Source organism: Nesoenas mayeri, assembly GCF_963082525.1.
Source record: "Nesoenas mayeri genome assembly, chromosome: 15".
Taxonomy (NCBI): Eukaryota; Metazoa; Chordata; class Aves; order Columbiformes; family Columbidae; genus Nesoenas; species Nesoenas mayeri.
The window spans coordinates 15,167,009-15,193,535 of NC_137559.1; the positions used below are offsets into that span (position 1 = coordinate 15,167,009).

Sequence of the window (26,527 nt, forward strand, 5' to 3'; positions counted from 1 at the left end):
CTTCGCAGTCCTGCAAGCTCACCTGCCCCGGCTTGTGCTGATGCTTTTACTCCCTTTGGACCTTTAATTTGGGAAGAACTCATTTTGAACCAGAGTGACAATGTTGTTGGCTTGTCTTCTGAAAGCCTGCCATGTGGCATAGACAGTGAATGTAGAACCATAGAATAATTTTGGTTGGAAGAGACCCTCACGATCATTGAGTCCAACCATAACCCACCCCCGGCACTGCCCCATGTCCTGAGAACCTCATGTCCGTCTGTCCAGCCCTCCAGGGATGGTGACTCCAGCACTGCCCTGGGCAGCCTGTTCCAATGCCCCACAGCCCTTTGGGGAAGAAATTGTTCCCCACATCCAACCTCAACCTCCCCTGGCGCAACTTGAGGCCGTTTCCTCTGCTCCTGGCGCTTGTTCCTGGGGAGCAGAGCCCGACCCCCCTGGCTCCAAGCTCCTTTCAGGCAGTTCAGAGATCAGAAGGTCTCCCCTCAGCTCCTGTTCTCCAGCTGAACCCCCCAGGTCCCTCAGCCGCTCCATCACACTTGTGCTCCAGCCCCTCACCAGCTCCGTTCCCTTCTCTCCACTCGCTCCAGCACCTCAAGGCCTTTCCTGTAGTGAGGGGCCCAAAACTGCCCCTAGGGTTTGAGGTTTGGCCTCCCCAGTGCCATCAAGAACGATGGATTAGGATTAGACTGGAGTCTGAAGTGTCTAAACCCCACATTGCTTTATGTTCTCTTCACCAGTCTGCCTTATTTTAATTTCCAAATAGGACTAACAAGAATGTCAGCAAGGCTTGAGAAACAGGTTTTGCCAAAAAATGAGCATTCTTCCATACTCACAGTTCAACTGAACTGGCATGTCCTGTTGATGTGGTGGGAAAGGAATTTTGCTTTACTACAATATATACCTTTAACCAGTTTTCTAGCCCTTATCGAAGTTACACACACGTCTAACTTAAAAATATTTGTTGGAAATATGCAATTATAGGCCTTTTTAGCAAAGGCTATCTGCCAGGCACTGAACGTCTGGGCTAGCAAGATGAAAAAATATATATATACTAGTGGCGATGTGCTGATCATTCATAAACTTGAATAGAGAAATAAATAGAAAATTGTTCAACAAATCAGGGCGAAATGTTTCCTTCCTTTCTAGCCAAATGCCTCTAAGTTGAATGCATCAACAGCAGGTTATTTAGGGAATAATTCATCCTGCATGTAGCTGATTTTCTGTGATGATTTTCATGTGCACCAGGTTCTGTGCAGCTGCACGTTTGGAAGGAGCGTTTTTTTTCAGGTCATTCATTGTTGATAAGCATATGGATCATATGCATATGCTATTGCATAAAACTAGATTTTTGAAAGGAAAACCGTTTTAAATAATGGATTTCATAATTCTGCTGTAGAATACATAGGTTGCTTTAAAATAGGGAAAAAAGAGCTGCATGTGACATGGTGCCACAGGACGGTGTATTTCTCATTTCTCTAGTTTGTATCGCAGCAGCAGGGATGCTCAGAAGATGTCATTGTCACAAAGAGTTGCTCAGATCAGCTCAGAGCTGCTCCTGGGATCGAGGGGATTTTTAGGAAACGTTTTCGAAACATCAACGAGCTAAATGTCAAACCATGGGTGAGTTGTGTGCGATATCTCTGGTAGGGATGGGCAAACTGAGGTACCACCGGATTGACATCCCTGGAAAAGTCTCCTTAGTCGTGTGCCCAGGGATCTGAGATGAGTTAAAGGGCAATTCCCAGCTCTCGATCTTGTGTAATCATTGCACGTGCTGCTTCCCAGCACACGGGCACGCAGACTCTTACCCAGGAGAGCTACAAGTGTGCTACAGTTAAGCACATGCTGTTAAGTGCTTTACTATATCAGACACACAGTGATTGCGCTGTATTGTAGTGTGTTTGATAAAATCCTGGATAAATTTAAATGCTTGTGTTGAAATTGCACTATAAAATAATTGGAAATTGAGTAGATTACTTTATGCCTAGCAAATAGCTCAAGAAAGTCCAAAGCACCAAGTTAAAAAGTTTTAATGAGTGCGTGTGGTGAGTATTTGATCATAAAAGCTGTAGGGTTTATTAGCTGATACAGGGCTGGAGTTTTTCATTAGCCAAAGGCATTTCAGAGTTTCATGGGATATAGCTGGAAAACATTCCAAACAAATGAATATTCTATTTTAAAAGAATAATGAGACGTTGAGGGTTTTTATAAACTCCAAAGTTTGCTAAACCAATATCTCTAATTAGATGAAGAAACTCTCTATAGAGGCTTTGCATCAGCGGCTGTGCACATAGCAAATGTTTTAAGCATTTACATATCAAATACCGCTGGCAGCGTTTTGGCTGCAGTCCAGAGCTGTAGATAGTTTTAATCACATTTGTTCATTAATCCTTGGTGGAATTCTCTTATATGGTCTCTTTAGGATTTTCATTTAAGCATGTGCTGCTGCTTGTCAGCAGTGAGCTTATTTATTTATTTCCTGAATGCCATCTGAAGCCTTGAATTTATAGAAAATAGGTTGTGGAGTGGCTCGGGAAGCAGACGATGGAGTATATTCATTTTCTCTCAGTAGATCTCCTTTGTACGCAAGCATTCATGTACTCTCACTAGGAAGAGGTTTATTTAGCAGCGTGACATTTAAAGAAGACTTTCACTCCTTTGTGGCTCTGTTAGTTCTTTTCTTTTCCATAGGCGGCAGACAATGGTTGAATGGGAAGCGGTAATTGAAAGTACAGCAAAGACGATTGTGTCGCTAATAAAATGGAGAGCCGCTCAACGCTGGCAGCGCGGCGCTGAGAGCAGCCGCGTCCCCAGCCATGACTGATCGGTGTCTGGAGCATCCAAACGCAGAAAGTCAGCGCTGGGGGACACACGGGTGCGAGTTCCCACCCCGAACTCTCACCCCTCAGGTGCTCAAGTGAGCTGAGCTGCTAAGGCAATAGTTTCCTTCCATTATCTTGTTCCTCTGTTAAACCTGACTTGAAAGACAAAGCCAAGCATCGAGACAACACTGCTGTGAAAGCGGAGGTGCTAACAGTCGCCTGGAGCCTTCCACATGCAGTTGGCCTCTGAAATCATATCTGTCATTCTCATTTTCATGGTACGTTTTACGAATGACTGCTGTTGTGGGAGTCGGCTTCTCTGAGCAATGCCTGCCATGCTAATATTTGTTCTGTGATAGCAAGGGCTAAATATAGCCTTCCCCTTTCTTTGCATTTTTAGATGGCAGAGTCCTTTTCTCTTGCCACAGCCAGGGTCCAGCTGCCGTGAGCCTCCCCTTGCACCAAGTTGCCTTTGGGGAGAGAGGGGGAGTTGAGAGCGTCACCGCCAAGGTCGGGCTGCATATCCAGGGTCCGAAAGCTGAACCCTGCAGTGAGAGGGGTTTTCTGTATTGTTGTGCCGCGTTTGCGTGGTTGATCTTGCTATAGGCATTTCCTTCAGGATGAGGCCTTGGAGGTTTTTGCTTTTGTCTGCTGAATCATTCTGCTGTGGCACCGTTTTGTTAGGTTACCTGTGCATGCTGTGCACACCAGGTGTGTGCTGGCTGCACAGCTACAGATCAGGGTCCCTTATGGAGGGGACACAGGCGCAGGACAGCCCCAGGCCGGGGACAGAGGAGGAATTCTCCTATCGCAGGGCTCTTGGCAGCGGTGGCATGTCCTAATACTTCACAGGAACGTGTTAAGTAAGATTAAATTAATGGTGTATTGAAATCAATGACCTTAATCATAATTATTAGAATTTATTGAAAAGAAGGGAGGAAATCAAAGGCATTTAAGCTCTTCTGCTCCCAGGCTCTCGTGTGCACATCTGCCGGTTTAACCATGGAGTAATATCACACATAACTGAGTGGGTAGATGAATTTGCCCCATAATTCCAGTTTTCTTCTCTGAAGTATTTTTTCTTCTCTAGGGACCTTCTAGAAATAGTTTCTTGGCAAAGAGCTGCGGGTTGCTGTAGGTCGGGGCTCTGGAGGGCTGTGCTCTGCAGCCACAGGGACCCTGGGGAAGGAGTCGGCCGAGGACGAGTGAAAACACCAAAGCTTTGGGCCCTTGTAGCAGCTTTGACTTACCTTTTCAGACTATGTATTGCCTTCATCATTCTTGCATCAGAGGCTCTTCATTGCTGCTGCGAACCACATCAGCTTCCTTGCCCTACTCTCCCAAATGCTTCTCCCTTTATGTTTGTTCCTGTGTTTTTTTGTCTATTCAGCTGCTTTCATGGTGCTCACCTGCCCCTCCAGCACCCACCTATTTAGGGTTTTGATTGTGGGGTGACAATAACACCCTGGCAGATGTATTGTTAACTTCCTCTCCCTCTCTTCCCCCTCTTGCCCCTCCCTCTCCCCCTTCCCACTCAGCACAGGTGATCGGGAGGGAAAGAAGGACAGAGAGAAGAGAGTTGGAACAATTAACAACGTTTTACTAATGCTACTAATAGGAATAGAGAAAATAATACAAAATATACAAAACCAATCTTGAAAGTCTCAGAAACTGCAGGGCAGGCACCCGAAGTCCTGGACTGGACTCTGCAGCCAACCGGAGCTGGATTCAGTCTGTCACTGGCCTCAGTTCACAGGGACGACGATCAAGGCCCTCTCCTAATGTCGCCATAAGGAAAAGGGACGAGATCCTCGTGATCTCCCACTTTTATATGAAGTATCAGGTGAATGGGATGTTATACTCAGTTGGTCAGTTTTTGGTCACCTGTTTCCCGTTGCCCCTGTCGCGAGATGTGCATCCATCCTTATCAGTCCGGCGACCTTGCATACCGTTGCTATGTCTATCAAAACATGTATCTGGCTTTCAGGAAAGCAGCTAATAAGAAGGCTTTAGCTGACAGGCAAATTCACTAAAAGAGAAACTTGTTTTTAACAAAAGCAGCACCCAGCCCAGGGCAGAGCGCTGCGTGTTTGTGGCACCCACCATGGCAGGAGCTGCTCCCTCCTGCGCTCACCCCTGGGCTGCAGCCATAGGATCCTGTACAGCAGCTCGCAGGCTTGCTTTTAGATGATGCTCAATTAATCGTGATGAACATTTCTACCCATTTTCAGTGTGCCATCTCCTCCCAAGTGGGTATGTTGTTCTGTAGTGACCCAGGCTCAGAATTGCACCCAAAGCAGGCGTACAGCCCAGCATTAACATGTATGCGTCAGTGTCCAGTGGGACCCGCTGCTTCAGTCTGGGCGCTGCCCTCGGCCCCTGGTGTCAGGGCACAGCGTTGTCGTGGTCGCTGCAGCACGGCCGTTTCAGTTCAGCATTCCAGTATTGTTCTTCTGGGGATTACAGCCTTTGTCTTTGCAAAATGTGGTAAATGCCTGAAAAAAAGTCTCGGGGCCGTGGCTGCAGCAGCATTGCCAGCAGGGCCGTAGGTGCTCGGCTGCCGGCACTGCCGGGTTCCACGGTGCCAGGTCACTGTCATTGTCACTGTTGTGCGCTTTTCGAACTGCAGGTTTGCAGGGAGCTGGGCAGCCCGTAGAATCTCCTATCCCGCTGTTCCCTTTTGTCTCCATAATGTCGCACGGTTAACACAGCAGTTACTTACTGTGACCTGTACTGTGAATTCTCACAACCAGGCACTCTTACATTTCCTTTGCTGAGAGTACGTCAGTAGGCAGGGTAACAAAAAGTTCCTTTTGTCCTACGTATGTAGCAATAAGAAAAGCATTAATGTTTTTTTAACCTGTCAGATTTAAAAAAGCATAAGAAAAAAAGTCTTCCAGGCAGTAAGATCACAACAGTGACAAAAGCACTAAGGGCAAAAATCACATTCAAACTAGATTAGTACTTGGGGAGAGAAACTGCTAAGAGGCCAAGATACCGTGGCTTCCAGCAGACTTTGCCCTTCACTTCTGGAGAAACGTAGAACCAGGACTGAGCGGGTCTGTTTTGTACATTTTGAAGCCACATTTTAATTGTCTTGCTCTAACTTTTCATATTCCAGCATTGTAATTTACAAGTAACCACATTCGTGATTAAAGTGAGTTACAGCTGCCTGGAAGGGGTAGCAGAACCCAATTCTCAGTGCTGATGCTTGCATGGAAGAGCAGACACACAGGAGAAGAAAAGACAGTAATGCCAGGAAATAATGATTAAAAATGGCATTAAGTCTGGGTTCAGCTTAGCAGCTGTTCCTAGCCCAGGATTGTGCATGTAATTCAGGATAAATTCATGCCACACTTTCAAGCTGGGACAATGTGGGTATTCCTGGGGAATGAAGTGCTGAGAAGCACCTGGCAGGAGCTGGGGCAGTAGAGCTGCTCCTGCCCGGGCAGTGATGGTGAAGCAGGGCTGAGGAGAATGGGGTTGCCTGGAGGGGTCTGAAGCCCAGCGAGACCATAGGAGAGATTTCCGCGGATTTCATTAGATTTTGTCTCAAACCTTGAGCCAGTAACAAGAGAATTCTCCAGCACGAGAGCTGCTTTCCGAGCAGAAACACTGCATTCATGCATAACGTCTGAAAACATTTACTTAGCCTTACCTTTCTGATAGAGCAGAAATTAAATGACTGTGAGACAGAGAGATGATCTGTACCTTGTACACAGATGCACTGCAGCCCCTCGCACTCCTCATCAAGTCTGAAAGGGCAGAGACCAACCCCAGCATCCAACAGAGCAGTTGGTCTTTGCTTCTTCATCTGATTCCTACACAGAATCGAACTATCTTGTTTTCGTACCTGTGTGCTGCCAAACGTTTCTGAACTTTTGATCTAACTTAGCCAGATTGTTATGCAATTGTGTAAGTTTTGACATATGAATAGTCCTATTGAAGTGACTGCTGTTCCTTCCACACTTCAAGTTGCCCATGCGTTAAAGTACCTTCCTGAATCAAGGGCATTTATATTTGCCTTCACTATCTTCCAAGAGTAACAATCGCTTATTTTCCTTCTCTCAGGTTCTCCAAAGACTTTCTTCATCTATTTTCACAGCTGTAAACTAAGGGGATCTCTGGTCTTTGCTTGGATTAGTCACCAGGACTTGGAGGATTTGCTGAAAACCAGCAAGCCCAGCACTGCGTTTTGTTCGCGCGGCGTTCGGCCATGGCTGTGCACGGGGACGCGCTCGTTCTGGGTCCTGGCCAGACAACGCAAACACAGAGTCAGTGTTTCTCTTTCCAGTTTTCCATTTCGATCCCCAGTGTATACAGAATATTCTGAAATTATTGCAGTGCTCAGCTTACTGAGTGCCTGGTCAGTCTGTGTGTGTCCTGGGACACCTCAGCCCCTGGCCAGGGCTGTCGATGAGAAAACGGGAGTAGCAGACCTTGCTTTGCTTTGGCAACATCTTCCAAGTTCCCTTCTTGCTATAGGACTGTATCTGGAATATTGTGTCCAGTTGTGGCCCCTCAGTTCCAGCAGGACAGGGAACTGCTGGAGAGAGTCCAGCGCAGCCACCAAGATGCTGAAGGGAGTGGAGCATCTCCCGTGTGAGGAAAGGCTGAGGGAGCTGGGGCTCTGGAGCTGGACAAGAGGACACTGAGGGGGGACTCATTCCTGGGGATCAATATGGAAAGGGGGAGTGTCAGGAGGATGGAGCCAGACTCTGCTGATGACAACCAGGGACAGGACAAGGGGCAATGGGTGCAAACTGGAACACAGGAGGTTCCACTGAAAGATGAGAAGAAACTTGTTCCTGGTGAGGGTGTCAGAGCCTGGCCCAGGCTGCCCAGAGGGTTGTGGAGTCTCCTTCTGTGCAGACATTCCAGCCCGCCTGGACACCTTCCTGTGTAACCTCATCTGGGTGTTCCTGCTCCACGGGGGGATTGCACTGGATGAGCTTTCCAGGGCCCTTCCAACCCCTGACACTCTGGGATTCTTTGACTCACCTTTCTCTTCCTTAGACCTCCAATGCTGACCCTGAGCCCGGGGTGCTGCCCCTGCCGCCTTCGGCCACCCTGGCTGTGGGGACAGCAGGACCTTGCTGAGGTGACCTCAGTGCAGTTCTGCTGGAGAAGGACCCCCATCCCAGCTGGCAGACTTGCTACTGTTGACACCAAATCTACAGTAACAAAGCTGAAAACGCTTTGTTTCCCCATCGTGGGAGCCCTCCCACATGCACAGAGAACTGCACGTCAGGATTCCTGGAGGACGAGTTGCCCGATTCCCTCTGTGTGCTGCACACTCAAGAACTGCACGTGTTCTCTCAGCCTCTCTACTCTCACCATCCTCCCTCCCCGCTAACAGCACAGGGGCAGCTGAGGGTTCCTTCTCCCCTGTGCCTCAGCCTCCGAGGGAATTTAAACCAAAAGGCAATGAAGGTGGAGCTGTGTGGTGCATCCATCGGCTCCAGCATCACGGACCCATTGCAGAAAGGCTTTTCCTCGGCCCATGTTTGTGCTGTGCTGCACGCTGGGGAAACTGGTAGGAGTGTAAGATGTGTTTTAATCAGCAGCATGAACTACTCTATCAGCATGACTTTCATATTTCCTTCTTAGGAAGCAAATACTAGAAATATGTTGCCCTTGTTACTTTCTGTGACACCGTGATGGTCAGTAGAAGATTGCTCGGGAGGGCCAGGGGCACCGTGATGCTGTTGGGGACTCTGCTGCGCCGTACACTAAAGTGCAGTAGCGATCTGTGCCGGAGGCATATAGGAAATATACCCCCAGAGGCAAAGCTTTCTGAACTTTAGCAACTGCATTAGCATCTATAGCACGTTCAATACCTTTGATTTTCTTTTTAATGTCATGTGATGGAGTAATTCGGAGGTGGTGCGCAGCATCCTCCTGGTGTTGGGGCCAGAAGCAGCAATTTGAATGAAAGCTTAATAGAAATTCAATGTGCTCCCATGCTGAGCGCAGAATTGGTTGACCGCATAAATCTAAATGTCAAATAGCTAGAAAGTTTTACCAAATGGGAATGTGATGTTTTATTTCCATGTTGTCAACACATGACAAGAAGCATACTTAATTGGCAAAGAGGAAAAAATGTATCTGTTCTTGGTTTTTGTTTTTTAAAAAAAGAAATAGTAATTAAAAGTAGGATGAAGATGCTACCCGTGTTTTCAAGAAGTGGGAAAGTGTCAATTGTTAATTATTTTGAGAGCTAAAAATCATGTGGGCATTTATAAGTATTATCTAAAAAGTGCAAAGCATTGAAAAGTTTGTCGGGCGACGCCGAGTCCAAATCCACTGGGTGAATAACGAAGTAGGGGTTGGTGAGCAATCTAGAAATGATAATGTTTTATGGAGTGGTGTGGATTTTTACTTTGGTTGATTTGATTTTTATCCTTTAAGGAAATGAAAGCACAAGCACTTCCAAATTCGGTTATATTTCTGAAGATCATCTTTGCGTGCCGGCTTTTGTCTAGAAACTCACCGGAAGATGTCGGCCATTGAAACCATTTCATGTGGAAGCATCGCTAAGTAAATTCACTAAATGCCTATTCATCCCAGTAAGATGGAGAGTCACTGGAGCAGCAAATGTGGAAATCTGCCCAGCTTACCCTAGAGAAAGCAGTTTTCTGAGGCTGCCAAGTGGAGACGCAGAGTGTGACCCAGGGGTGCCGGGATCCCACAGCCCTGTCATTCTGCCCGGTTTGCGGGCAGATGCTTCATTTGGTCCAGGTGAAATCAGAGGTTAACTTGCTCTTTGTTCATCAGTTCAGGAATGAAATGCTACCTGTGATGATGGAAATATTTGATTTTATGAGATGCGAAGATGGTTTGCTAGGCTGGTAACATTTCCAGGTTGTTGAAGCCTGACCCCAGAAGTTAAACACATTTTGTACAGGACTCTGGTTTAATGTGGTTTTCTGTGGCTTATAATAATGAAATGTTTTCAAGATACACCGCTACTGACAACTGGTTTATCTTTAGTTTTTCTGCCATCAAGTCCATTACAGACCATTGCTTAAGTGGTGGTGTATCTACAGTGTTGTGGCTTTGAGTGAAACTTAGGAGATGAAGATCTTTTTAATATGATTTATTCAGTTTTCCAAAATATGCTGACCTAGATAAATAGAGAATGTTTTTGCTCCATTGTTAAAGAAATAGCAGATCACAAAAGCTGTCAAGCATGAATACATAAATACATGTCAGCTGAAATTCTGAAATACTGGTGTCAGGTTGCCAGTCATACTAACTGGAATTAACCTTCGAAATTCCTTTGGTCCTATTAATTATATTGGGATTTTGACATCCAAATTCTTTTCCTTTATGCATTCCAACCTTGGCCTCTTCTCTATTGCAAGGATGAAAACAAACAAAATGCCAATAGATAATTAACTGAATTCCCTAGGAAAGATATAGCAAACCATGTAAAATGGGACTATCGATGCAGTCATCTCACAGCTGGATTTTCAGACTTAAAAAGTGTTGAGCAGTATTACTTAATACATCCTCTTAAAATGCTCAAAACATCTGCCAAGAATTGATATGAAACTCGTTAAGATGTAATAAAGCTGTGCTGCTTTCCAAGTGCCCTTTGCCGAGCAGAGGTTTAGCAGCAGGATGGAAGTTGCTTCAGCAGCTCTCTCCTTCAAAGAGTCTGTGGATGGTCTCCGAATGAGAACAATTAGAAATGAAACATACTCGTTTTCCCAGTGTAATTTGCGCATCTTTTATTCTTACTCTTGCAGGACAAACGACCAGCTGGTAGCATTCCTGTCCAGATATCGTGATATGAACTTCTTGAAGTCACACGGGAGGGACAACGCAAGGTAAGCTGCCCCTTTCCTCAGCTCGTTCATCCACAGCACTGAGAGCTTTTGCAAATGATGGTTTTCCAGCTTTATTTGAGTGCAGAAATCCCTAGTCCAGGAAGGAGAAGCGGATGAGGAGGAAACCCTCTCCCAGGGACAGTTTTATTAGTCCAGAACAGCTCCTACCCAAGTCAGTTTGCAAAGATGCTTTGCGGGGAGGAAGACACTAAGCAGGCTGGTCCTTGCTCTCTCCTTGGAGCTGGCACAGACAGATGTTTTGGTAGCAAGCGGTAATTGCCCTGCACAACATCGTGTCCCAGCCCTGAGCCAGGCAGGGTCGGCAGCGAAGCCTTGTGTGCACAGGGCATCTCCACAAGGTGCGGGAGCCTGGAGCAGCCTGCGCGTTCATAGAATCACAGAATGTCAGAGATGGGAAGGAACCTGGAAAGCTCATCCAGTGCAATCCCCCCATGGAGCAGGAACACCCAGATGAGGTTACACAGGAAGGTGTCCAGGCGGGTTGGAATGTCTGCACAGAAGGAGACTCCACAACCTCCCTGGGCAGCCTGGGCCAGGCTCTGCCACCCTCACCAGGAACAAGTTTCTTCTCATCTTTAAGTGGAACCTCCTGTGTTCCAGTTTGTACCCTTTGCCCCTTGTTCTATCACTGGTCCTCTCCAAGAAGAGCCTGGCTCCAGCGAGGGTGAGCATTGAGGCTGCGGGGTTGTTGTGACCTGCTGCAGGTTTGAAGTCTTTGGATCACTGTCCCTCTGCATCCGCCCTGCGCTGGTCTCGCTGAGAAGTGAACGTGCGTGTTCCCACAACACATCAGTAACACTTACAGCTTTGTGCTCAAAGGGAGCAGCGGTGCCCAAACACCGTGTTTCTAAAGCTGTACACAGCCTCTGCAGGGGGAAGATCTTTCCCATCTGATTGCAGGGGTCCTCTTTTCATCTCTATTGATAGTTTTCCATTTCTCTATTGCTAGTTTTGGACCATAACAGCAGCCTTACAACAGTTCCAGCAACTTCATACGCTGAGTCACAGTGGCTTTGCACCTAAAAATATTGTTTCACGCTGCCTGGGTCACTGGTTCATCTCTTCTTTTTCTGTAAAATGTCAAGCGCACTGCAAGGCTGGGTTCACACAGTGTACACGGGGAATGTGACACGCCGAGTTGCGTATTCAGCACACAAGTCCCTCTCACTTCTTGGCTGCTCTTGCTCTTGTCACTAGATTGATCAATTCTGTCATGTTCCTGTTTCAATGAAGTCCTCACGAGCATTCTTGTGCATGCAGAAATTCTACAGCAGCTAGTAAAAAATAATACCGTGAGGATTAATATTTAAATCCAAAGTCAACAGTTGTCACAGGAGAGTCTCTGGTTTGGGAGATGCAGAGTGTCAGAGTGATTGGCAGGCTCAGCTCCAGCTGGCAATAGAGATTGACAGCAGAGTTGTAGTAGAAAAGGAAAGAGAAATGGCCAGGGAAAAGCCGTTGGTCTCTTACGCCTTTTTGCTCCTCTGGTGTACCTGATTCTTCTCAAATTCCCTAGTCTGGCTAAGGAAAATAACTAATGAATTATGACATGCCTGCATCAGGCTGGTTCGAACATGCCAACCTCAGCTGGGTTAGAACAATTTAGATCAATTAAACACACTAATCTGGTATTAATTTAATAACAAAATGAGCTAATGTGCCACTTGTCCTCCCCTCACAGGAGTAACAACCCATTTATTAGTTCAGTGGTTCCCTTTGACTGTAGAAACAATTAAATACCTTTTAGCCTATTACAACATGTCGCCGTGTTTTATTTTTTTCTCCTGGATTTCTACCATAAATTCTCTACATGAGGGAGCGTAATGTGGGACATGAGCGCAGATTTGCTGCCTCTGTCTGCCGGGGTTGTGCAGCCCGGGAGTCCCAGGGCGCTCCCACTGCTGACCGCGGGATGAATGGATCCTTTCACATCCCCCTTGGCAGTGCCCCAGGGTTTCTATCAGGGAGATGCGGTGCTGCCTCTGCACAGCCCCGTGAGCGCAGAGACGGGGCTCAACCAGCGGGAGCCTCCGAGTAGAATCTTAGAAAATCCTGAGCTGGAAGGGACCCTCACAGGTCATGGAGTCCAACTGTCCCTGCACAGGACACCCCACAGGTCACACCGTGTGTCTGAGGATGTTGTCCAGTCTCTCCTTGAACACTGTCAGGTTGGGGCCGTGACAGCTCCCTGGGGAGCCTGTTCAGTGTCCAGCACCTCTAGGTGAAGAACCTTTTCCTCATGTCCCACTGACCCTCCCTGGCACATCTTCTGCCGTTCCCTGGACTCTGTCACTGTCACAGAGCAGAGCTCAGCCTGCCCCTCCTGGGACTTCAGCCGCTCCTCATCCGGCTTCCCCTCCAAACTTTCACCAGCTTCGTAGCCTCTCCTGGTCACTCTCCAGCAGCTTTGTCTCCTTTTCTCCTGTGTCCCCAGCCCTGCACACAGTGAATGCTCCAGGTGAGGCCACCCCAGCGCGGAGCAGAGCGGGACAATCCCCCCCTGCCCAGCTGGCCGTGCTGTGCTGGGTGCACCGGGACACGGGTCCCTCTTGGCTCCAGGGACACTGGTGGCTCATGTTCAACTTGCCATCGACCAGAACCCCCAGATCCCTCTCCGCGGAGCTGCTCTCCAGCATCTCGTCCCCCAGTCTGTCTGTACAGCTGGGGTTGCCATGTCCTGGATGCAAAATCCAGCGCTTACCCTTGTCAAACCTCATGCGGTTGGTGATTGCCCAGTTCTCTGGTTTGTCCAGATTCCCCTGCAGGGCCTCTCTGCCCTCCAGAGTGTCAGCAGCTCCTCCTGATTTTGTAACATCTGCATTTAGTAAAAATTCATTTCACAGGTGGCCAAAGCTGATCAGAAACCAGTTCGCCTTGGTTTGTGTTGTGGGTGAATTTCCAGCTCTATATCCACGTGCTAAGAGAGAAATGTGATCTCATGTGGAGACCTCCAGCCTGATCTTTCCGTTTCAGTGTTTGATTCTGTCTGGTCTGGAGCGGTAGATGTGCCGTCTGCCCGCTGACACACCAGCTCTATTGACTCTCGTTCTGTGCCCGAGGTGTGTGAGCTCTGGTCATGCCAGTGACATTTATTCCTCTAGTTAGAATGATAGAATCCTCAGGGCTAAAATACTTGGTATAACAGGTGAGATGCGACAAAGGCCCATCTGGGCTGTCACCCCGTGTCCTGCTGCCTGCAGCCCGTGTCCCCAGAGGAGCAAAAGAAGAGACAGGTGGAGATACTTGCCTACAATATTCGTCCAGCCTCATGTGACTTTTGCTTGGGGAATTTCCACAGCCAGTTTTGGTTACTTACTCATCTAAGACTAAGGGATGATCGTTTTTTTCCCTATTTATTTTTCTAGTTAATTTTAATTTGTTGCTGTTTGCTTTGCCTTGTCACAGCCCTGTGGAAAAGAAATATCCCATGGGCGGAATGGTATGGCCAAGAGCTTAGTGAGGTCTAGAAGAGAAGCAACAGCCTCAAGGTTTGGCAACAAATTTAAAAGGAAAAAAGACAGCTTTGGAAAGGATTTGGGACACAGGCCAGTCTCCAAGTTATTGGGCAATATGACAAAACTCTCTTGGGACGTTCTATCTCAAAACAGACCAGAACAGGATTTTTATTTAAAATGGCTGGTTGAAGCCATGATAAGGGAGAGGACACTAGACTGGACTGACTGCCACCCCATGTACAACAATTTTGCTGTTCCAATGTGTTTTTCTCGAAACATGTGAATTAATAACACAGTAGCTCAGCATTTAAGTATCACTGAAAGCAATGTATAACCTTTGCAGCTACTTGTTATTTTAATTTGTGGATAAATAATGGCTCCTAAACAATAAGCATTTCAACTGTCTTAGTCTGCTTTGTAAACAATGGGAAACTGAATTTTAAGTCCTTGTAGTCTGTGAATCATACAACGGAGGGAGGAAGATTCGAAGAGCTGTCTTAAAACTAAAATGCTCATACAGCTCAATTACAACGTATTTTGTATTCGAGCCACGTTCACAATCAGTACATGTTTTACTGCCAAATAAGGAGAAAAAACTGGCTTCCTGTTATATAGTGAAGTTTTCTTTTAGTTATGCCAAAGTCATTAAAAAGTGCATCGCTCTGATTTTCCTTTAGTGGCTTCAGAAAAGGGAATGGATGTGAAAATGGCTCCTTAACTCAGCTGGAGAGGCATTATTTCCTCAGAGAGCTGGATGTATGAAATGAAATCACATACAATGGCTGGAGTCACTGCATAGTGCTTAGTGGGCAACACTTACATTTTCTCCTCTTTTCAGTGTCTTAGACTATTAAAAGCAAAAGAATAACCCGGTAGTTGTATAAGCTATTAGAGTTTGGAACACCCGGAAGATTTGGGTTTTTGGCAGGAGCAGTACCTGGCTGATGTATTATAAAATATAAAGACAGTCAAATGTGACATCTTCGATGACAGGCAGGAAAAAGGGGTTTTTTAATAGAAACCTTGCCACAGTAGTCATTTGGGAAAGAGCGTAAACACGCTGTGAAGGCTGCATGTTGTTACAACTTAGAGGAATCTGGAGCTCGTACACAGAATACAAACAGCTAAAAAAAGGCCATTAGAAGTTTGCTATGTATCTAGGTTCTTTTGCTGTTTTTTTCTCCTCAGTAATACTATCCTTTGCAGTTCAGTTGTCGCCTTTCTGGGTCTTGGGTTCTGGGTGCTTTCAGAGGTGTTGCTGAGCTGTTTTAGATGGTTCTCAGAGCTGGAGACACCTGACCTCCCAACATTCCCAAAGTCTCCCCCTCTCAGCTGGTTCTGCCGCGGTGTATCTGCTCCACCGCCCTGTCAGAAATGCCTTTCTTCCACTGCCACACACGCTGTTCACTGGCATTCTGTACTCCGGGATGATCACAGAACCCCAGAACATCAGGGATGGGAAGGGCCCTGGAAAGCTCATCCAGTGCAATCCCCCCATGGAGCAGGAACACCCAGATGAGGTTACACAGGAAGGTGTCCAGGCAGGTTGGAATGTCTGCACAGAAGGAGACTCCACAACCCCCTGGGCAGCCTGGGCCAGGCTCTGCCACCCTCACCCCCAACAAGTTTCTTCTCATCTTTCAGTGGAACCTCCTGTGTTCCAATTTGCACCCACTGCCCCTTGTCCTGTCACTGGTTGTCACCAGCAGAGCCTGGCTCCATCCTCCTGACACTGCCCCTTTCCATATTGATCCCCATGAATGAGTCCCCCCTCAGTGTCCTCTTGTCCAGCTCCAGAGCCCCAGCTCCCTCAGCCTTTCCTCACACGGGAGATGCTCCACTCCCTTCAACATCTTGGTGGCTGCGCTGGACTCTCTGCAGCAGTTCCCTGTCCTGCTGGAACTGAGGGGCCACAACTGGACACAAGATTCCAGGTGTGGTCTCCCCAGGGCAGAGCAGAGGGGCAGGAGAACCTCTCTGACCTACTGACCACCCCCTTCTAACCCACCCCAGGTACCATTGGCTTCCTGGCCACAAGGGCCCAGTGCTGGCTCATGGTCACCCTGCTGTCCCCAGGACCCCCAGGTCCCTTTCCCCTACAGTTAGGAAATGGATCACACAGTGAACACTGTTGTGTGTTGCTGCGTTGATGAATCGCCCAGTAAGTACCCAAATACTAGGAAAAAAAAGGATACATTATGCCTGCTGTTGGAATAGTTTAACCACGTAGCTCCCAGCAACACTTACCTTGCTGCTCATGTGAAATATTTGGTTGTTCATGTGACTCAAATTTCCCGCAGCCGTACTTTTTTTGGTTAAATTTTTTAAAACAATTATTCTGAAGCACACAGGCTAGGAAGATCTATTTTTTGCTTATAAGTAGTTCAGCCCAACAGTTGTATGCGAACTGTAGCGACTGAAATAGCAACACGCGTCTTCTGTGCAAAGAGCCTGCACTGAAAAATATAAGACATTACAGTTAACTCTCCAATGTTCGTTATTGCTTTATGCTGAGCGTTAGGGGAGCCATGGAGCCTTTACTGCCTCAGCTTGACAATTTGCCTCCTTGTACGGCCTCTATTTCTGCTCCGTTTTGGAAAACAATGCAAAGTTGTTGATGCAAAGGAAAACAAAAATAGGTTAAAGATGATAAGAAGGTGCAGTAAGAACTGCACCTACAAGAACATACAAAGTATGTCTCACCGCGGGACTGAACAGGATGGTGTTTGGTCTTGGTTGGGTGTGCACCAAGATCATGCACCAGTTCAGGAAGGTGCAGTAAGTGAGAAGATTTGAAGTAGCCGTAATTTATGGGATGTGACAGGAATTAGGAAGGAGGTGAAAATTGAGGTACCAGCAATGAGAAATTTGATTGCTATCTGAGAACGTTGAGCTGCACACTTCATTTTCAGCGGTATAAATAGTAACATTTGTGTCCTTTCATTCAAGATCCTGTGACATACTATAAAATAATTACGTCAGGGAACATCCATTTAAGTTGGATGGATTCTGTTGGCCCTGTTTTGCCCACGGGTGAACAGCCTGATTTGGTAGCTTGAAAATCTGTGTAGAAATGACCCACACTTGCCCTTGGTGACCTGGAAAGTTTGAGTCCCCATTTCCTTTTCTTTCTTCAATCATCTGGTGTGCACATCCTGACATGGTGAGCACGGTACAAAGACCCAGTGAGATGCTGTTGTGGTGGACACCATGGTGGGCAGCCTGGTGTGCTCTGCGGGCCTGCGGCACTGCAGCGGCTGGCACCTGGTGGCAGCGGTCCCCTGGTGACAGTGGTCCATTGTGCCGAGGTGGCAGCGGTCCCCTGATGGCAGTGGTCCCCTGTGCCGTGGTGGCATTGGTCTCCTGGTTGTAGTGGTCCCTTGGTGGCAGTGGTCCCTTGGCGGCAGTGGTCCCTTGTGCTGTGGTGGCATTAGTCTCCTGGTGGCAGTGGTCCCCTGGTGGCAGTGGTCCCCTGTGCCGTGGTGGCATTGGTCTCCTGGTGGCAGTGGTCCCCTATGCTGTGGTGGCATTGGTCTCCTGGTGGTAGTGGTCCCTTGGTGGCAGTGGTCCCTTGGTGGCAGTGGTGGCATTAGTCCCCTGGTGGCAGTGGTCCCCTGTGCCGTGGTGGCATTGGTCTCCTGCTGGCAGTAGTCCCCTGGTGGCAGTGGTCCCCTGTGCTGTGGTGGCAGTGGTTCCTTGGTGGCAGTGGTCCCCTGTGCTATGGTGGCAGTGGTCTCTTGGTGGCAGTGGTCCCCTGTGCTATGGTGGCAGTGGTCTCCTGGTGACAGCGGTCCCCTGGTGTCACATGTCCCCTGGTGTCAGATGTCCCCTGTGCCCGAGCTGCTCAGCTGAGATGGCTCCAGGCCCAGCTGCATTCCCAGGTCAGAGCTGCTCAGGTGTGTGGGTGTTGGGAAGAAGAGGAGGTGAAGGGACAAGAGATCTTCCAGGGAAGACGTTTATTGGAAAAAAACAGATGGCACAACATCAGCTTTGAGACCGTTGAGTCCGTCTGTGGTGAATTCATGCGACTTCTCTGCACGCCGTCATTTGCAGTTCTCCCCGTTTTGCTTATTTTATATAAAAAGAAACAAAACCACTTAAGTTGTGGCCTCCTTGATCATGAGAGGAACCTGTTACATGTTTGTCCTTGTAGGAGCTGTTGAAGTGTTTCTTAAAAGATATTGCGAGTGAAGAGTGGGGAAAAGAAACCCACAGGAAAGTCTTTGGAAGTGCCTCTTGAGCCTCGCGAGGGACCGTGTGGAACTCTTGTCAAAACAAGGCAATTCCTAGTAGAGCCAGCACTGCCAAAAATAGACTCTGCAAGTTTCCTACACCAAAAATAATGTCAGAGGGGGTTTTTTAATTGTTATTTTTGGGACACTTGAAGAGTTTGCTCCCTGACCTGTGACATTAAAATATAAACATTAGGTCTTCTTCAGACTTCCTCTGGAAGAGAGATTTCCAGAAGATGGAAAGTAAGATTTTTCCATCCAGTGGAAGTTAATGCTTAGGAAAAGGTGGACAAGAAGGAAGGAATCACGAGGAATTTCTTCAGAAAATGACACAAAGGTCTGGTGTGATTGCAGCATTAGATGGATATACTGAGAAAATTATATGTGAAAGAAGCAGAAGAAGATCGGTAGAGTACGATTCATCCCTTGTAAAGCTCAAAAAACCTAATTATGTCCATAAACAGACACAAAAATGACCAGATAAAATGTGTATATTCATCAGCTTTCAACAGCATCTCATGTGGGTTATTCTAAATGCATTCGGTTTCCATAAAGATGCCATTGATTGAAAAGAGCAGCGTTTAACATCATGTTTCAAGGTGGACTTGTAACTTGAGCCAGTCGAAGCACTATACCATTTTTGCTATGCTGTAAATGACCTAAACCTTACATTGTCCAAGGTTTGCAGCAGCAGACCAGTTGTCTGTCTCAAATTTACTTGCACACTGAGAATAACACTGATTAAACATAGATTGGAAACAAATGTGGTAACGTGGACCATTGGAAAATCCCTCCCGTAGAGCTGGAGCGTTGAGCACAACGGGAAAAGCTACTGAAAGCATTTCCATTTGTGTGCTTACTGACGGGTTTGGCTTTTGCATGGGCAGGAATCCCAGTCTTGCTGTAACAAACCCAGTCAAGAGAAAAGTTCTTTATGATATCGTCGATGTTTGTTTGTGCATTGACAGTAAAGCGTAGGGGATTATTGGGATAGTATTGTGCTCATAGTATTTTCTTTAGAGCAAGGGAATTAAAGAAAGATAAGACTTCTGCTTTGACCTCGTAACATTTGCATTCAGAATGTCACAGCTTAAACACATCAGAAAGCAGGTTGCAATATTTATTTCTCCTCTTTTCTCCCACCGTTTTTATCTCTACCGAGAGTATTGCAACAGCAGGAATTGTGTGTTCCGCACTTTCTCCATGCCGCCTGTCATTCCATGAGGAAATCTTCCTCATCTTGACAGACTAAATGGGTGCGATTTCTTTTTGACGTTACTCCCCCTTTCAAGCTTCAAACCTCATTTCAGGAGTTGGAAGGTCAGCCCTGGAGGCTTTCGGCACAACAAAAGAGGTGTTGGGAAGCATCCTGCACCATCGCATCTTTAGAAAAAGAGGTATTTATCTGGTACAGTGTAGACATCACACTGAACTTGCCCACTGATAATTATTTCAGATTTTTAAATACTGCGTAACCCTTCATAGAAGCGAGTTACCCTTGCAAACGGGGTGAGGTCGGGGTTGTGTCGCCGTTGCTGGGAACTGCCCGCGGTGAGGCTGGATTTCTGTTCCGCAGGGGCTGAAACTGCTCCGTGCTGCTTTGGCTTTTATGAACTTGCTTATTACAAAGAATTATTTAGTGACTGCTTTATGGAGATGTATTGTAGCCTAGAGATTGCTCACAAATTACTTGTTGCAACTGGTACACTCAGGATTGTTAAATTACTGTTTGGTGCTTTCTCTTTGGTCACCTAAATGGCAAGTTATTGTTTTATGCTTCCCCACTGATTGACTCTGGTAAGTGTTTCCAAGGTGGCTGTGCAAACACTGCTGGCAAGAGCCTCTCACATTTCTCATCCATAAAAATATTTACTTGGCTTTTCCCACCTTTTCCCACTTCTTCCAATTCTTGTCTAAAAAGAGTTAAAAGAGGAGCAGATAAAGTCAATGTGCGGAGTTTGTCCACATACTTTAAGGAGAACATGGACGTGAGACTAGTGGAGCTCCAAGCTCTGCAGATCCTTGCTTTGACATTGACTTTCGATTTGCGATGAATTGTTTCGCTGATGTATCATTAACTTTTATTCATAGTCCTTGTGTAGTGAATAATGATGATGAGGTCCTGGTAGGTGCACCCGGTTAACAGTGAAATGTCGATGGGAAGTTTTCTAGGCAAGAGGCCAGAAACAGGAAACATTTAGGAAGAAACCTTTCCACCTTAAAAATATATATTATTTCCATAGAAAAACATTTTAGTGGAGAAGTTACTGATAAGTAATGCTTAGTAGTCTGACAGCCTTTGATGCTTAAGAGAGTTTTATTCATTCACAGACTTCAGAAAACTGCAAACCCTGTCTTATACACTGCAGAAGTGTCTCCGAGCTGCTGTGCTGTGCAGTGTCACTGGCAGAAAACTATCCCAAAGGGTGATATTTGATTGTGATATTTTTGCTGATGTTAAGTAGCCATGCAACAATATTTATTAGTAGTTAAAACATATCGTAAGAGCAGCTATGTGTTTATATTCATTTTGTAGTAGTGTGTGCTAAACATTTTACAAATGCTTTATATCTTCTACAATCCCGGAGTCTCATCTGGAATGCATTTATAAATATTTAAATACACTACAAAGCGAGAGGAGTCACCGAAGCTGGATTGCGTTCTTGAGCTGTCTGGACAGTTACAACTATCTGTACTCGGTGTGACAGACCACGTGCTGCAGGCAGTAGAGTTTTTTTTAACGAAATATAAAAATAATAATGTGGAATCATGTAAACCCCGAGGCTGCCCCATGGTTGGGGCGCAAACAGCACCTTTCAGGTGTGCGGGTGCACGATGGCCGAGCACAGCGGGCAGGACACGTTCCAAGTGTCATCCGCGCTCCTCAACTCTTCAGGAAGAGCTCACATTGATAAAGGGTAAGCATTAAGTGTCTTAGATGGAGCATTCAATGAAACAAGGCATATTTTTTCTTAACCCTAGTCTTATTTTAATTTTATTTTCTCATGGCTGACTCTCTTATCATAATTTCCCATTGTTTGACTTGGAGCAGGAGAAAGGTCAAGTGGCTTCGTCTGATGCAATCTCCATTGTGTTTGGCCAACTATGCCTTGGTGCAATTGTATGTCACTGTCCTGGCAAGGACATTTGCAGTTGTCAGGGGAGTGCTGGTCCTACCCAAAGGTCGCGGTGCCAGAATCTAACAAAATACAGCATTAGACTAGAAACAAATCAGTAGGGTCATGCTTTTGCCCTTCAGCTTCTTACCTTTCCTTTCAGTGGTGGCTGCTGCAAGCACTGTTGGATGGCTAGTCAAGAATCTTTATCAACTGTTTGTAGTGTCTGAGGGGTTTTGATTTCACCAAAAGGCCGATGTGGGATACAAACAGCAGCGTTCCCTTTCCCTCAGGTGATATCCAATATGCTTAGAATAAGCTCTTGCCTCCCTAAGTGCCAAAATCGCTATTGCTGGAGCAGCTTGGAGCATCGATCATTCTAGAAGAGAGGAAAAAAGAAATGAGGGGTAAAAAAAGCCTCTTCCACCTTTTCCATCTGGGTTTAGTTCAGCTCCGTGTGTCACAGCACAGCCCAGGCTTGGTCAGACAACCCACTGCCGCCTCCAACGGGATCTTTTAGCTTCTAGCAGAGCTAAAATGTATTCTGTAATACTTATAGAATATATAATACATAATACTTATTCAATATATAATACTTATATATAATATTATATAATCATATAATACTTGGTCCCCTTGGCTCCCAAGGAACATAAACGGAGAGCAAGAAAGTGCCCAATGGAGAGCTGTGTCTTCAAAGGCCCTTGTATAAATTATTGCTTCATAGCTAAAAGGAAATTATTTAGTCTGCAATGCATTCCTCTGTTTAGGTGTGATGAGGGTGTGAGAAGCAGGGCTGGTGAGGGTGAGCCTTGTGGGAAGTGCCTGTGTTCCATGTGGTCGTTATCTGCTGTTTAAAAGCTGCTATGATGTTTCTAGGGAGGTTTCAAGCAGCATTAGCAAAAGGGTCATGTCTTTGCAGGTCTCCACATTGTCACTGCTCCTCAGTTGGGCTGCACTGCCTTGCTGGAGGATGAATGTTGAAAAGTAGATTGAGTTTTCATCTGGTAACCTTCTTGTATAGGATTTAAGACCGAGATTTGCTGTGAAGACACTCAAGCTCCCCAAAATGGGCTTATTTCCCTCCGTACGCTGAGATTTGCTTGTCCAAGCCATTAGCTCAAAAAAGTCATAGAACTTTTGTTTGGTTGGTTGGGGTTTTTTTTCTTCTTCTTCTTTGGGAGTTTTTATTACAGTCAAAGAAACTTCTGTTTGAAAACGAGAATAAAGGCTGATAAATGGGTAGAGACAGCAGCTGAAAGAAAGTATTTCATTGAAAAGAACGTTACGTTCCTATTTAAATATGGTCAATAAAATTCTCTTATTTTCTTAAAATAATTAATTCAAATGAGCATTTAGTTTTGAGGGAAATAAATAAATGACCAAACTTTCAGGCACATTAATATTTGATTTGGAGATAACGGCATAAATATTGAATTTGAAGATTACTTTCCAGAGCACTACATTAAAATTGCAAGACTTTTCTATTATCCTTCATAATGGGACATGAAATTAGAAACTTGTTCATGGAAAGAAAAGCTTCTCCGCTCTCATCCTCCCATTTTCTGCGCTGTTAACAGAGGAGCTCCACTCATCCCAGGAAAAGAGCTGCAGATATCAGTAGGACATGGATCCTGGAGTCATTTACGGTCCTTTTGAAAATTAATATGCACCATTTCATAATTACGTCTCAGTTCTTTCCTTGGCATAGAACACAACTGTCACCAGGGAGTCAACCGACAGGGTTAACACTCACGTTTCCAGATGCAGGAGCCCAGAAAGCCTTGGTGGGGGTTCTTTTATTTCTTTCCCCCTTCCTTCATTTGCATGTGTTTGAGAACCACTAAAACACCATCTTGACTTCCTAATCCTCAAATATTTCTAAGAACCATGGTGCAGCTCGGTGTTGTTCAGGAGGGAAACACCGACTTGCGGTGTCATTGCCGCAGCTCCCGTTAAACCTGCAGTTCTTCAGCCAGAGAGACCTGCAACAACACATCATCAGTAGGGTAAAACTAACCTGTCTCACGACGGTCTAATCCCAGCTCACGTTCCCTATTAGTGGGTGAACAATCCAACGCTTGGTGTATTCTGCTTCACAATGATAGAAAGAGCCGACATCAAAGGATCAAAAAGCGACGTCGCTATGAACGCTTGGCCGCCACGGGCCAGTTATCACTGTGGTAACTTTTCTGACACCTCCTGCTTAAAAGCCAGAAGGATCGTGAGTGGTGTTTTCAGAGGTAGATTGATTTTCCAACTCTTCTGTCCTACTGGTCTCAAACAATTCATTTCCATAACTTGACAGTTCTGCGGTTGCTCCTCTTATTCCTGGTTCAGCAATAAACAAAATATTGCTCCCGGTAGACTTGAAAATGGAGCCAACACGTTCATTCTACAGCAAAGAGCAATGCAATTGTATTTCTTCCTAATTAACTATACCTCAATAGAAAAATTGGCAGAATAATAACATATGAGAAAATTGGTCATTTTACCTTTATATATGGTTTGCTGTTTTTCAAAAGCTGTGCATTTCTTTGGAGACAGAAGCCTATCCCACAGGTTGTGTTTGGTTTCTGGCCCTCTTATGGTTCTTCTGCATCTGGTTGTTAAGAGTTAATGGACATTATGGATATTCATGCCATACAGCTCTGTAAGTTGCATAGTTCTGTCTTAGGACAGTAGAAGGTGTAAATTATGTTTAAAAACAATCTGTTGATCTTTGCCCCTATAACTGAATGTACAACTGATTAATCATTCATTAAGCCTCTCTCCATTATTTATGAGTAAAACAGAAACATGAACAAGTGACCTTTTTATTCTTTTTTGTTTGAGAAAGTAGCTTCTCTATTTATAGAGTTAGTGATGATTAACTTTTAATAACTGCTTTTGTATTCCCTCAGATTTATCAGAAAACAAGGGCTGGATCGACTTTTCCTGGAGTGTGACACCCACATGTGGCGCCTGGGGGACCGGCGGATCCCCGAAGGGATCGCGGTTGACGGGGGCTCGGATTGGTTTCTGCTCAACAGGAAGTTTGTGGAGTATGTCACTTTTTCCAGTGATGACCTGGTAACAAAGATGAAGAGGTTTTACTCTTACACGTTGCTTCCTGCTGAGGTATGTGAATTCGTAGCGATCCGTCTGTGTGTTCAAAACTACCGTGCTCGTGCTTGTCCTAAAGATCACTGAAGTCGGAGGGGCTTTCACCTGCTTTCGGTGGGCTTGGATCATCCCAAAGTGGGTAATGAGAATTTTCCTCCCCTGACAAGTGTTAGAACCACTCATGCGGTTGTTCAGTTGCTTTGTTTGTTTGTGGGACTTTTATTTCTTTTTTGCAAGAAGTGGGTTTGTTTTATACTTTTAAGCCTATTAATCTATTACTGAACAACCAGAAATCCAGCTGCCCTTTGCTTGCAAATTGTTCCTCCACAAAGCCTTTGAAGGCTATTAGAAATGGCGAATTGTCTTCATAAGTAGCTTTCCTCGCTATTATCCAGCCCTTTTCTTGAAAAATTAAGCCCCTACAAACAAAGCTTTATTGTGCCATTCCAAACTCAGCAAGAAGGCAGAGTCACAAACCGTTTAGATCACTCTGCGGTCGCTCTGGCTACAATGGATGCAGAAGGGGGGTGCACAACGGGCTGGGTTTTTGGCTGACATGTGGTGGTGTGTGAGGGCGACATCCATTATCCATAGAGAGAGCACAAGGCCCGGCAGGCTGTTGGGAGGTGTGCGTTATCTGCAGAGAGAGCACAGGGCCTGGCTGGCTGTTGGGGAGATGTACGTTATCCACAGAGAGAGCACAGGGTCCGGTGGGCTGTTGGGAGATGTGCGTTGTCCACAGAGAGAGCACAGGACCTGGCGGGCTGTTGGGAGATGTACGTTATCCACAGAGAGAGCACAGGGTCCGGCGGGCTGTTGGGAGATGTACGTTATCCACAGAGAGAGCACAGGGTCCGGCGGGCTGTTGGGAGACGTGCGTTATCCATGGAGAGAGCACAGGGTCCAGCGGGCTGTTGGGAGATGTGCGTTATCCATGGAGAGAGCACAGGGCCTGGTGGTGTATCAGGAGGCGTGCGTTGTCCACAGTGAGAGCACAGAGCCCGGTGGTGTATTAAGAGCGTTATCCACACAGAGAGCACAGGGCCCGGCGGGCTATTGGGGAGATGTGCGTTATCCACAGAGAGAGCACAGAGCCCCATGATGTGTCAGGAGATGTGCATTATCAACAGAGAGAGCGCAGGGTCCGGCGGGCTGACAGGCTCCCCATCTGTCTGTCTGCCCAAGGAAGACCTGGTGACTCTCTTTAGAATGATAACTTCCATCCTTGCCAGTGGCCCCTGAACATTTTGAGGGATTGATGAGAGTGACCTTGCAAATCTAGGCTTATTAGCTTGTGGTGGAGCAGAGTGATTGTCATCTTTTGATAGGGGTTTATTATTCCACACACATGTTGAATAATCTTGCTTTAATCCCATTTCTGTTAAAAATCACCTTTTCTCTCAACTCTGATAACCTTTTCATCCATTATCTAGGAGAAATTTCTGTATCATTATAAAAGGACACAGGGCAATGGGTAATTGGGTAGGGTTTTTTTTTCTCCTCTCGCCTGAATGAGAATGGATGCCTTTATGGGTTTAACCAAACAGTTCAAGCATAAAATCCATATTCACTGGGCTGTCATTTAAGATTAAAAAGGGTAGGGGGATTATTGGGGGCCAACCATGCTAATGTTATACTGGTTATTTATAGGTCTCACTATTGCTGATTTTGAAGAGAAACCACTGCCCCAAAATCATGTCTTAGAGGGCTAAATTTGGTCATATTCCATAGTTTCTTCTACAAGGTTTTCTTAGCAAGATACATAACTGTTTTCTTAAAATCACCCTGCCTTCACTGACCTGTTAACCTGCTCTATCAGTCCCCATTACACATGATTTATGTAATAGCTGATCTTATGATGATACAATTAGGACAGCCCAATAGGAATTCCTTGCTGCCTTGAGTCAGCAAATAAAGACTTATGATTTCAGACGTAATTGC

At 46.0% G+C, this 26,527-nt stretch overlaps 1 protein-coding gene across 1 annotated transcript in view; it reads left to right on the forward strand.

Annotated features, from left to right (window-relative positions):
* Nucleotides 1-26,527, forward strand: part of XYLT1 (xylosyltransferase 1) — a gene marked incomplete at both ends in the record, with an annotated part of 193,726 nt that overhangs the window by 144,283 nt on the left and 22,916 nt on the right. The window contains 2 exons of the mRNA XM_080353903.1: nucleotides 10,577-10,657; nucleotides 24,385-24,601. Coding sequence (XP_080210029.1) covers nucleotides 10,577-10,657; nucleotides 24,385-24,601 — 298 coding nt within the window. The remainder of the gene's footprint in view (nucleotides 1-10,576; nucleotides 10,658-24,384; nucleotides 24,602-26,527) is intronic.